Source organism: Saccoglossus kowalevskii, chromosome 4 (assembly GCF_978046115.1).
Source record: "Saccoglossus kowalevskii chromosome 4, keSacKowa6.1, whole genome shotgun sequence".
Taxonomy (NCBI): domain Eukaryota; kingdom Metazoa; phylum Hemichordata; class Enteropneusta; family Harrimaniidae; genus Saccoglossus; species Saccoglossus kowalevskii.
Window position 1 is genome coordinate 19,904,817 of NC_140644.1, and position 12,974 is coordinate 19,917,790.

Consider the following 12,974-nt stretch of genomic DNA (forward strand, 5'->3'; position numbering starts at 1 on the left):
TTAGAAATGTGCCCTTGTGTATGTCGTTATCTTCACAAAACACACCTCAATTAAACAGGTTCAAGTAAGGTGATTGCATAAATGCGTAGGAAGTTGTTCATGCTTTCAACAAAATTTCAATAGCTCTTTAAGACTAATGATATTAAATTTTGTAGTTGCGAAGTAAGCTGTCATTTTTTTTTTTTTTTGATTCTAAATGTTGCCTTTTTGTGTGGGTATTTATAAATTGTATAAAAAGTGTAAATTTTGATTGATTTGTACAACGAAACATGGAAATATAGCGTCTTTGATTATTTTTCTTGTTTTCTTTCTCATTCTGAATCTAATGCATTTATCTTGTACTGTCTAGACTCACTGGCGAGAACATCTTTCAAAACTGGCAGTTATTTAACAACCATATCTCTCATATAAAGGAAATTCAATGAATATTTTCTGGTTTTAATGAATTTTTTTTTACTTGCACTAGAGATGTTCAAGTGTGTACATGCAGCTTTAAAGTGTTGTCAAATTCTCCTTTGGCAATCTCATTGGATGCTTGGGAATCGGGTCAGAGCCAGGGTATGTGACCATTAGGGGGTCAGAGCCAGGACCTTTGAAAAACATTGTCACCTTTCATAAACTGAAAAGTTTTTTCAATAAGACATTTTTATTATTAATAAGTGATTGGAAATAGTGTCCATTTGGCCAAAAATTAACATAAACTTTGAAAATACAAAATATAAATACAATTTTATTATTAAATTTTATAAAAATCAAAAACATTTGATGTGCTCATCGTTTCTGGAAAACAAATTGACCAGAAACTTGTTGTTGATCATAGTGAGTTATGGGAGGGGGGCAAATATTGGTGATATTGTGGGGGGAAAAAATATTAGTGTAAAAAAAGAAATATGAGCTGTAATTATGTCTTAAATAAGTATATAAAGATATGATATGAAGTTTTGAAGAACTAACTTAAGGGTAAACAGAACACATGATCATAATTGTTTATTATCTGTTGTATTTGTTGAATGATTTCTCAAACATGTAAATATTTAATACTTTTTCAGGATATCAAGCTGACTGCTACAAATGATGACAATTATTTTGTATTTGAAGACTACCTCTACCAAGCCCTGCTTGTATTTTCACGAGACACACATGTACTTAAACACTTTGCAAACAGCTCTGCCACACCGGCCAAGTCTTACATTCGAGGTAGAGTATATATCTTACAAATTCTTTAGCGAGGGCCTGAAAATCTAAAAACGAAGTGAAGATGTATATTACACGATTGGACGGTGTCATTTATTGAGAGACAACATTGACGAGCAAATCTCAGCGGTGTATCATGTTTCGATGTGGGTTCAATGTGCTACATGTACAGATACAACATGATGCGTAAAAATGTTGTTTGTTTCATGAAATTCACACATGGTCTGTAGCACTTAAATAAAACTTGAAAAAACTTCTGAGAATCTTGAGATACATTTTATGTATGCTTTGCTGCAAAGCTCTTTTAATAATTCGGTTAATCACTTTGTTGTCAATAAATCTTTTTATTTTATCTTTGTTGATTGGCAGTGTGCAGTACAAACACATGAATCACTCAGAACCGTCAATTTGATTGTATCACATAACATACCGTGGTATCAACAGTGTCGAAACAGTTTACGCCAAAGTAAACTGACGGATCATGATATCTGTTTCAAACTGCAATTTGAGTATTCTGCAGCTATAATTATGATTAATACATTAAACATTAATACTTCAAACTAATCTATCTTGATGTTTGGTTTTTTTTAGTCTGCTTATTTAAGCTCATTCTCAAATTCAATTTCAAGTTCATTCTCCAAAAGCTACGGTGATATCATTTGTTGAAATTTGGAGAAAAGACAAAACTTTGTGGATACAATCACTGGAAAAACAACTGGAAAATCTGGAAAGCCTTTTGTGTGTTTCAGATTGTAATGTAAGGGAAGACTTGTAGTACGGGAAAAATTCTAGTACCAAATTAATTAAAGTGTTGCTCATGAAATTGTCCAGCTGTTTTGGAGAGATTCTCAGTTTTCCTTGAGGTCGCTGACCTCTCAATGTCACCTTCTGTACTTATAAGACTCCTAGAGATATACATGTATGTTTTCAAATTCAGAGCATATTCTCTGTTGGATTATTTCCCTTTGGTTGTAATGTCTCGATTTCAAGAACTATGAAATCGTTGTCTCTAAGCCTGCGAGCTTGTTACCGAAATGGAATAATTGATCCACTTCAGTGTGTATAGGTATGTCATGCCACGCTGTTGGTTCGTGTTCCGTGAAATTGTGATTTAATTTGTGTACTTGAAGAAAATTAAGTTTAGAAGGGAAGCGTCTCACAATTGATCAAGTCGTTGTCTCCTTCAAGACTGAATATAGTGTAGTTACTCAAGGGCATCGTTTTTCAACTTTTCAACATGTAGGTGAATGTCAAGCTATATAAGGGAATGTTTCCCGTTGTTGTTGTTGTTGTTGTTGTTGTCTTCATTGTTGACTCTGTCATTAAACTTTTTATTGTGGTTACAATAACTAAAACAGTTTTTCTTCAATTTTCTTAAACTTAGATATTATTAAATCAGTTTGAGATCTGGGCCAATATATTGGTTAAATTTCACTTAAAGTTGCCTTCTTCTTGTAGTTACAATGACTCAAACTTATGATATGTTGCTGTATTATTATTCTGTCAGGAAGTTTTATACAATTCATATTAAAAACATATCATTCAATACGGGACATTGAGATTAAAACAGTACATGTATTAATTGAGAAAAACTTTAGCTAGTATTTTTACCTTGCCCATACCATCAAAGATGGAAGGGAAAGGTATATTAAGGGAAAAATTTTGTCCAGCGTTGTCGTCGTCGTTGTTGTTGTCGTCGTCGTTAATAATTGTTATTGTGTGCATAATAACTTTACTAATTCTATTCCAAACTTTATCAAACTTGGTCACCTTATTCATCAGTATAAAGTCTTCCCTGAGTTTGAACAACAGATGTCCTGTATGAAAATATCATGCAAAAATTGAGAAAATCTGATAAAATATTTTGACTGTTTCTACTTGACTGATCACTGGTGATACACATCAAATATCACTGATCTCAGTGGAAATATGCATTGTTGTATGTGTTCAATGAAGCAAATGATTTATCTTGTAATAATATCCTTGGTAATGTATCTCAGAATCCCATACTGGGTTTCAAAACCAACTCATGGAGAGATTGCACAGTCTGATACACATTTGCAAACCTACCAATAAAATCTTTACAGAAAACAAGATGTCAGAAAATTAATATAAGCACTCCTATGAACTGGGAGCCTAACTTTGATCAAGATCTGAAGCTAATAGAAAATCTGTTTAGTTCAAAGTTATCAAATCAAAAACAATACATAAAAAAATACATTAAAAGCAAAACATTTCATCCACATTTTAAAAAGAAAATTATTCTAAAATATATGTATTCTGTATTTGACAAACAGTTCATTCGACAAATGAAAACTCACAGGAATATGTTTCAGCTATTAGAACAGAATGATAGAGTTTTTATAATACTAGTTTAAAAACGCACTTCAGAGATTGCAGAGTTTGAAGATGTAGATTCTCAGGAGGCAACAGTACTGTTGACTTCTCCCTCCACTGGACACCAACTATTTAAGTTGATTTGCATACAAAGCAGAGCTTGCAACATGATAGCTATTCATAAAAGGTGTTTTTTTTTACTTTTCATATAATACAGTAGTCACACAATGAGGCAGTTCATATTTGTCTCAGTGAATCATTCATTTTTGACAGACACCTGTACAAAATACTTGGACTAAAGCCAGCTAAATTTGTCTGTTATCTTGCATGTTTTATGAATCTATTCACATCTAAATGCAGCACTTTTTTTTTGCAATGAGCATTTGTTTTTCTTCTAAAATATCTCAATTACTTTCAAAAAAGCTGGAAACTATGTTCCTTAAAATAATTAAACAAATAAGGCACCAATGTTTTTGTAAGATATTTACATCTTTTAAGGACATTCGGTAGACTGATTCCCCACTGTTGGTTCAACCCCAAAACTTGTTTGTATTCAAAATTAATTATGACAATGCATATTTATATTGAAACAAACTATGATAAAGGGAATTATATTATATAACAAAGGGCAAGGTCACCAGAGTTCAACTATGTTTCTTGTATGTGTTTATTTTCAGGAAAAGTTTAAATATATACATATAAATCCTTCTACTATAGTTGTTGTTATGTTATGTTGTTACATTACTGATATCTAATTGGCTTATAACCTGCACTTTCATATTTTTTTACCATATTGCTTACCAGGTAAATTAGGAATGGAAGAATACGCTGTAGTCTATCCACCCAATGGCGTCATTCCTTTTCACGGTTTTTCTATGTTTGGTAAGTTTCATATTTACCATAGCACACATCATTAAGTACTCTAACTTAGGCATCACTTTTAGAACATTTCAATCTTTATCTGATGCCTATATCAGAGTACAAGTTAAAGTTTTTCATGTTTATTCGAAAATACAATGTTTTATTGTGACTAGAGTAAATGGGTAAACTCCGTTCCGACAATGAGGTGTTATCGCTGTGAAAAGTTAAATACTTTTTTAGTGCTCAGTTTTTCAGAAATTACTGATTTTCTGTTTTTTTTTGTGTTTTTTTAAACATGCCATTTTTCCACCAAAATCAATGTTAAAAGAACATATGCAACTTTGATAAATAACTTCAGTGTTAGCCATCAGCAATAGCTGAAAATTCACAAATAAGTTAAGCTGGCACAATCCTGCTTTCTGATTGGTTTATACCTGGCTTGACCTATAAGGTGAAAGGTCATAGTTTCAGGTGCATGTAGGGAAATAAGTGTATTACTGCGCTAATTTTCAATATTTCACCATTCAAGCATATTTTAATTAAAGGCTCAGGATTATTGCACACATTCCCATCGTTCCTTCCCCGTTATTGTGCAGTGATTGGGCAGCACATCACTTCAAAGAAATGTAATGGTACATGTGAAATGGTTTACATCACTGACTTTATAATAGTGTCTCTAAAATTGTCTTTTTAATTTCCTTTTCCTTTTAATTTTTAACATCAATTATTTCTCTGAATTCGTAACTAAGAGTGTGAGTTGTAAAGACAGCACTCTCTACATTGGCATCTTATCCTTATTAGGAGTTGACATTCCCATATAAGGAACATGGTCACACCTGTTATGTGTGACGACATGTTGCCTTTCTAAATTATCAATTTTTTATTAAATATATATATCTTCAGAACTTGCACTGAGAAGATGTGCAATGTTGTGATAAATGAAATATTAACATATATACCCCCTCCCTTCCAAGATATACTAATCTGCAAATCAAGATAATATCAAATATATAATCTTTGACATATCCTTGAGCCATTCTTAGATAATGTATATGTATATGTATATGTACATCTGACAGCCATTTTAATCTCTGCTGTTCATACTCCTACTTATGAAGCATACACTAGGAATTGCCATATCTGTACACATGCATGTGTACCTATGTGTTGCAATGGAACTTACTCTGAGATAATGCATAGACCAACCTGATTAAAAAATCTGTGCATATTAATTACCTTTTTTTTTATATAATAATTATTTTAATTGTGTTTTGGATATTATTTTTCACCTTTTCACCACAAGACATTCTCGCCCAAATTTTTCTGCACTTGTTTCTTTTAATTCATTATTTCTGGAAATGAACAATGATTTTGGAGCCAACAAACAACATTTGAGTCAATTTTCAGTTTTTACTTAAAAAATTTGTCCATTTTTGTCCCAATGTTCTGAAGGAAAGTGCAGACTATAAACAGGACTATTTTGTAAATTTTGATGAAAAGAGGGAACTGGTGGTGAAAAGGTTAAAATAAAAATATTATCTTAAGCAGCATGTAATGTTTATTCATTTGGTTACAGTTTCTCCCCTGTGCTACGTCTACCACGATCCAGTCAGACTCTATTTCATTTTCCGTGAGCTCTACATGAGATATTTTTTCCGGTTGCATAATATCTCATCACATCCTCAGGTGGGTATCATGTGACTTCTATTTGATGAATGATTATTGCCAATAGAGGGTGCTGTAACACAGAATGTAAGGTTCTGGAATGAGTGTAGTATGATCTGTGTACAGTATTTTGCTTTAATCTTGTATAGTGTTTGTGTATTGGTTGGGTTTAGAAAGTTTTAAATATTTACTTATTTATTTAAAATTCTGATTCAATATGAACTTGTAGCTAAGCCAGTCTCAACTTAGGTACTGTGTATATATCCTTCTTCCATTCCCCCAACCCCACCCGCCACTCTGAAATAACGAAATTGTGAAAATGCATGGATGCCTCTTTTTCAGACTAGATTTTTTTTTGTCATTTAATTATTTGTTATGATACTAGCCATTTCTCTGCTGTATTAGCAATTGTTGAAGCTTGAAAAACACTTATTGTAGATTTCCTTATAGAAATAGCATTTTATTTATTCTTGCAATATTTTTTTTTTTGGTGCTTTTTTGCAACTGCAAATACTGAATGTTAGACCATTTTAAAGATGAGCCTAAAAAACAGACCTGAAAAACACACTTGTATATACTGTAATACACACATTGAAACAGCTACATGTAATTTTAGCAAATTACTCATGGACTTGATGCATGAATTATTAAATAGAATCTTAATTTAGCTAAAATGCCAACCATTTCATTGTGAAAATATACTTTATTTTAAATTAGCGAAATTACAGATTAGCTGAATTAGCTAAAATAACATGTTTCTCAGTACCTTTCTAATGAAAGGGAGACCTCCAACCTTAACACATGCTCCGTCAATGCACAGACATCATAATAATCCAAAGGTTGATGAAAGTACAATCATAGTATTCAGATAAACTGTAATAGACATTATGGATACCGTCGATATAGGGATAATGATATACATCGTCAGTCGTCTACATCTCAGACAACTTAAAATAAGATTATGCCCATCAAGAAGACATCAGTTGATTAAAATAGGTCTTGAATGGATTGAATTATCTTTTAACTAACCGTGAATTAAAGAAAGCGTTTTCTTTGCTGTCTCTGAGATAAGATTAGATTCTATATGTTGTTGTAATATTTAGTTCAAGTTTAAGTTTCCACTGCATGCTGTGTTCAACCCAATTTGATGATTCTACTTCAGGAAGTTTGTTATTTTGGGAGTTTTTCCCATTACACTGATTGATATGTGTTTTTTATGCAGTTTTTTGGGTTAATACACATATGTTTACACCAGTAATCTGTTTCTTCTTCGGATTTAGAACATTTTAGTTTCTGTATTTAATAGGAACAGTGTTATGAAAACTTTGAAGGAACAGTGGTGTGCTAATTTTAAAGGGACAGTTGTGTGATAACTTTAAAGGGACAGTGGTGTGATAACTTTAAAGGGACAGTGGTGTCATAACTTTAAAGGGACAGTGGTGTCATAACTTTAAAGGGACAGTGGTGTGATAACTTTAAAGGGACAGTGGTGTGATAACTTTAAAGGGACAGGGGTGTCATCTTTAAAAGGACTGGTGTCATAACTTTAAAGGGACAGTGGTGTCATAACTTTAAAAGTACAGTGTTGTCATAATTTTAAAGGAACAGTGGTGTCATAACTTTAAAGAGACAGTGGTGTCATAACTTTAAAGGGACAGTGGTGTCATAACTTTACAAGGACAGTGGTGTCATAACTTTAAAGGGACAGTGGTGTCATAACTTTAAAGGGACAGTTGTGTGATAAGTTTAAAGGGACAGTGGTGTCATAACTTTAAAGGGACAGTGAGGTCATAACTTTACAGGGACAGTGGTGTCATAACTTTAAAGGAACAGTGGTGTCATAATTTTAAAGGGACACTGGTGTCATAACTTTAAAGGGCCAGTGTTGTCATAACTTTAAAGGGACAGTGGTGTCTTAACTTTAAAGGGACAGTGGTGTCATAACTTTAAAGGGACAGTGTAATAATTAACTTTTAACTTAAGTACAATGTACAAAATCAATTTTTTTCATTATTACTGATTTATAAAGATGATAAATACAATTTGTTTTTAAGACAACAGAAAGTTACATTCATATTGGTAAATCCAAACTTTTACCTTCCATCCATCAATAGTGAACATGCATACAAATGTCAGGAAAATGTTTGCCTACTTGAAGACGTACATTTCATATGGTGCAGAAAGATGAAAGAAATGATTTTCCCAAATTGCTTCTTGATATATTTTTCAAGTAGATGATTGTGGTGATGATCTAAGTCCTGAGGGATACGACAACATGGTTATTGCTCCGGATGCCTCTATGCTTATTGATTCCCACTGCAGCCTAGCAATTACACTTTGGTGCAGCATGCATGGTCACATCGTAATTACTTTTACCGTAATATTAAAATTAACGTTTATTGTTTAGTCTGTGCTGATATTAAACTTGAATTTCTTTCATTGTTGTTGTTTTTAATAAGTAATCAGATATGAAAATTGTAAGACCCGTGAGACTAGCGTTTTATTTATAGCTCAAATTGCCGAATGTTCGCTGAACTATGATGATATGTTGCTCAGCCTACAGATTCTGTTCTCTCTGAAACCACTGGACCAATAGTTATTTGACGTTTCACTTCTCTGAAATTATTCAATTAGTGTTGTTAGCTAGCACATAAAAAATAGACTTATTCTCTGAACCTCCTTAACCAATGGTTTGAGTATGGCTTTTTTTTCCAATAATGTTTAGATCATACTAATCATACTTTTTTGTTTTGTTTTTTACTTGCTAGATCAAATGATGTGTATGGATGATTGATACTAATAAAAATCAGTGAATTGTGATTGCTTGTCTCATTCTGCCCACATATGCAAATACTGTGTATAATATTATTGCATATTTTCTGGTGAAATAAAACAACAACAAAAACAAAAGGTGACGCAGATCAGTGAATATATACATGTAGTTGAAGTTTTAAAAAGCAATGAACAGAAAAATGCTTGTTGTCGTCAACCAGAAAAGAGCTATGATTCATACCAGTCAACTATATTTTGTTTTCAATATTATCATGCTTCTAAACCTAATTAGTGAAAGTAGAGAAAATTATAACTATTTATGAATGCAAATGAGTAAGTGGGTATTTAAACAACATTTTGATATTGCTGTATCATGAAGTCAGAACAGCATCTGATATAATTTGGTGTTTGTCTTACAGGGCATTGTGGCACTCTCCATCCTATTTGAGTCACTGCTACAAACACATCAGCCTCAATTGTTCTACCATCTCAGAGAAATTGGGGCACAACCGTGAGTATTTATCTTTTAGACATGTTTCACTTTCTATATTTACCTGCCTGCATATTTTTAGTCGTCATCTGATGTATAGTCTGAAACAGAGGCTTTTTTTCAGGATCTTTTTGTGTGCGTGGCCGTGCATCCTTCCAACAGCATTTCTCGGACATGTCTGGATTGATTATATTCAAAGTTGTACAGAGACAAGTCATAATGGTCCATATATGCCTTTTTATTTGTTGTACATTTTTTGACCGAATGGCAGCTATTTTTGTCCCCTAAATGCCAAAATCTCTTTTACGCCTGGGCCAATTTCTTTCAAAATTTCTATATACATTACACATGATGGGTTACTGGTGCACATCCTTTTGTTTCAAAATTGGCAGCCATTTTTTTTTTTCAAGTGTTACAAATAATGTTTATAGCTGGTACAAAGGCAAGACATAGTCGGTTTCATTTTCTCTTCATTCATTTTTTTTCTTCATAAACTTCTAGACCTCTGTAAAATTTTATCCATATCATCCAAAATTAATGAAAAAAAATACAGAAAAAATTTTAAACATGTGCATAAATAGACCACAAATATTTTGGCGGGAAAATGATGGAAATAGTGACATATAAAGCATTCAGCAATTATCATTCGAGAGTATAATTTCCATCGTACTCTTTGCTCAAAATTTGAGAAAATGTGGTTAAAACCATCCTGTTTTCCAGGAACGATCATCAACCACTCAGAACCAATTATATTAAAAGTCTACTGTTTAGCGATTATTGTGTTTGCTTTAAGCATTATTTCACTTATTTGCCCTTAATGTAGCTTCTATTTGAATTCCTTAATGCGACTAATTCCATCAGTTGAATTATTTTCATTCCTGAACACACATTGCCGTCCCAATGTCCCGTCTATTGTGCACACTCCAATCGTGTTTATAGGCATGAACAATCGACACAAGAAGTAATTAGACTGACCTTTGGAAATGTTTTCGGTTAAGGAAATTGACGTGCATTCAACCCTGTTAGGATTTCTAATCGTTTAATCTTGGGAGAAACGAAAATCACAATTACTACTTCATCAAAGTAATATTGTGTATTTCTATTGGGTTGGCTGTGGTACAGATTGTAACCACTTGATAACCCTTGTAAGCCACCCTCCTTCAAAACTTAACCACTATCCTACTTGTCATTGTTACATGCTGCCTCTATCACATCATCTAGAGATTAATTTTCCTATTTTCAGACTGAGAATTGCTTTCAAGTGGATAATGAGAGCCTTTTCAGGTTTTCTCGCCAGCGATCAGTTGCTTCTATTATGGGATAGGATACTGGCATATAATTCACTGGAGATTCTACCGGGTAAGCTAATGCTTTGTCTGTGTTAGTTTGTTTGTTAGTTGTATGCTCAATATTGAGAACTAATCATATACATCAATGAATTAATTGAAATGAAACATTATCATTACTTGGATTTGTCTATTTACTTTGTATTTTTATTCCGCATTATTGCTTTAATGTGTCAGCATTTGGGCTAAGAAAATGAAATGCCATATTTACTGTATAAGTTGCGTTTGCACTTTAATAATAAATGAAAGATTCGTGTTATATTTGAATTACCCAGTATACAATACATGTAATTTTTGGTTTATGTACTTTTCTAAATGAATAGATATGTTATAGCTGAAATAAATCTGTCATTGAGGTTTCAGTGTCAGTATTAATATGCAAATAGACATTGCTGGAGAGTGCAGAATAGTAGAGGGGAGTGCGCCCTCTGAGAAGAAGCCTGGAATTCCAGCTGTTTTGAAGTCCAAAACGAAATCTACTTTTCACTTGAAGAAAAAAAAAAACGTTTTAGAATTGGTAACAATATCATATTGCTGTCCACCTCTTTTAGTACATTTAATTGAACATTCCTAATTTTAATTTAAAACTGAATATTACTTTAACTCTGCTTCTCTTGAAAAGACCTCGAATGGGTCAGGTTTCTAAGCGAAATGTAGTATGTTTTCTCAGAACATGGTTTTGCATTTAGTGTTGAATTGAATAACTCTATTCTACACCACTATAGCAATCAGCCCAAGTCTAATAAGTGTGATGGATTGTGTTTTCTTTAATTACCCAATTAAATATAAATTAACGGCTCTACTTAATAATATTTATTACCAATCTGCCATTTCCGTGCTTCCTATTTTGCTTATATACTTTCTATTTAATCAAAAGATTTTTTTTTTGGCAAAATTAAGTTTAATGGCTTTCATTTAACTTTTCAAGTCAATTAAAAAAGGCGAAAAATAAAAATATCCTACTAGTCAACAGGACTGAGTATTAATGCTCGTTTGGACAAAGTAATTGCAAATCTCAGCCTATGCGCTCATTTCCATTTCCTGTTCGACTTCTAAACCACGTGAACCATTAAACCGCTTGATGAAGGTCTTCTCTGTTGAGAGTTAAGCAAATTGAATAACGGATTTTAACAAGGATTGAAGCGTTGTCATGACAATTGTATTTGTGGGATCAAATAAAAGTCTGTCATAATCCAAAAGTTTGTAACGTAAATTTCATTCAATTATCGGCAAGGCTGCTTAGTGGCTTTCACTGACACATTTCTTTTTTCCTAGTGATATAATTCAAATGTAATAATCACATTTTATCTAATAGTAAAATTAGTAAATTAATTTTACAATGGACAAAATTAGATATGTTGTGTGAATAAAAAAATAAGTTTGATCGAAATGATAAGAACGTACACAGAACTATTTCGTAAAAGGCGATGAAAATTGAAAATGTCGTTGAGTCCCTCTGTCATACTCATCTTTTGAATGGTTATCTGATTTTTTTCTGAATCTTCACTGTTACGTTTATCTTTCTGTCTGTTGACCTTTTATCGTGATTTAACATTTATTATCCGTGTAGACGCTGTCTCTTTAATGAGGTACATTGTTTGAGTTACGATAATTGCTCATAAAATCTCCAATTACTGCCTCTAGAGGGCAATATAACGATGCATATTAGTGCACCATGTATTACTGTCTGTTTCTAAACGTTACGCAAATCTGTCTATATACTAAAACATGTTTACTGAGTTTCATGTTGCCATGGTAACATTTCTGCGTTATATTTGACAAACTATGGCATTTTCTTTCATGATAACTGTCTTAGGATTTCAAAGATTATCATGGAATTTCACGCGAGAGATTTATGGTATTACAAATACATCCACATCAACTGTCGTTATAATCAAGTGCGTCGTTTTGGCATCAAATCATGGGTGTCAAAATAATATCTTTAGATCAGAAATACACCTCAATCTGGGGGAATTCTCAACTGCTAGAATCATTTCCTGTTTTCAATCAACCATGTGTACAAACCACGTACATGGTTATACCGTATACATGGTTTCCTCCCTTTCTATTATTCTGCCTTTTTCAGCAATGTCTGTTTGCCTTAGTGTGCCGTTGTATGTTTCATCATGAACAGCATTGTTGATTGTAAGTCTGTTTCACAATCATATGACTGGTATTTAAAACAGCAAGGTATTTTTTTTAAATCTCTATAATTCTGAACCAAAACAACCATTGTGTTGCCAAACGAACTCTCATATTTTTATTAACCATCAACAATTCAAAGATTGCTCAATTGTTTGAAGACAAAT

General features: G+C 32.7%; 1 protein-coding gene across 1 annotated transcript in view; it reads left to right on the top strand.

Moving 5' to 3' along the window:
• LOC100377614 (TBC1 domain family member 19-like) overlaps positions 1-12,974 on the top strand; it is a 158,524-nt gene that overhangs the window by 142,961 nt on the left and 2,589 nt on the right. The window contains exons 11-15 of the mRNA XM_006814653.3: positions 1,050-1,197; positions 4,336-4,413; positions 5,969-6,078; positions 9,249-9,340; positions 10,563-10,678. Of these exons, the coding sequence (XP_006814716.2) occupies positions 1,050-1,197; positions 4,336-4,413; positions 5,969-6,078; positions 9,249-9,340; positions 10,563-10,678 (544 nt within the window). The remainder of the gene's footprint in view (positions 1-1,049; positions 1,198-4,335; positions 4,414-5,968; positions 6,079-9,248; positions 9,341-10,562; positions 10,679-12,974) is intronic.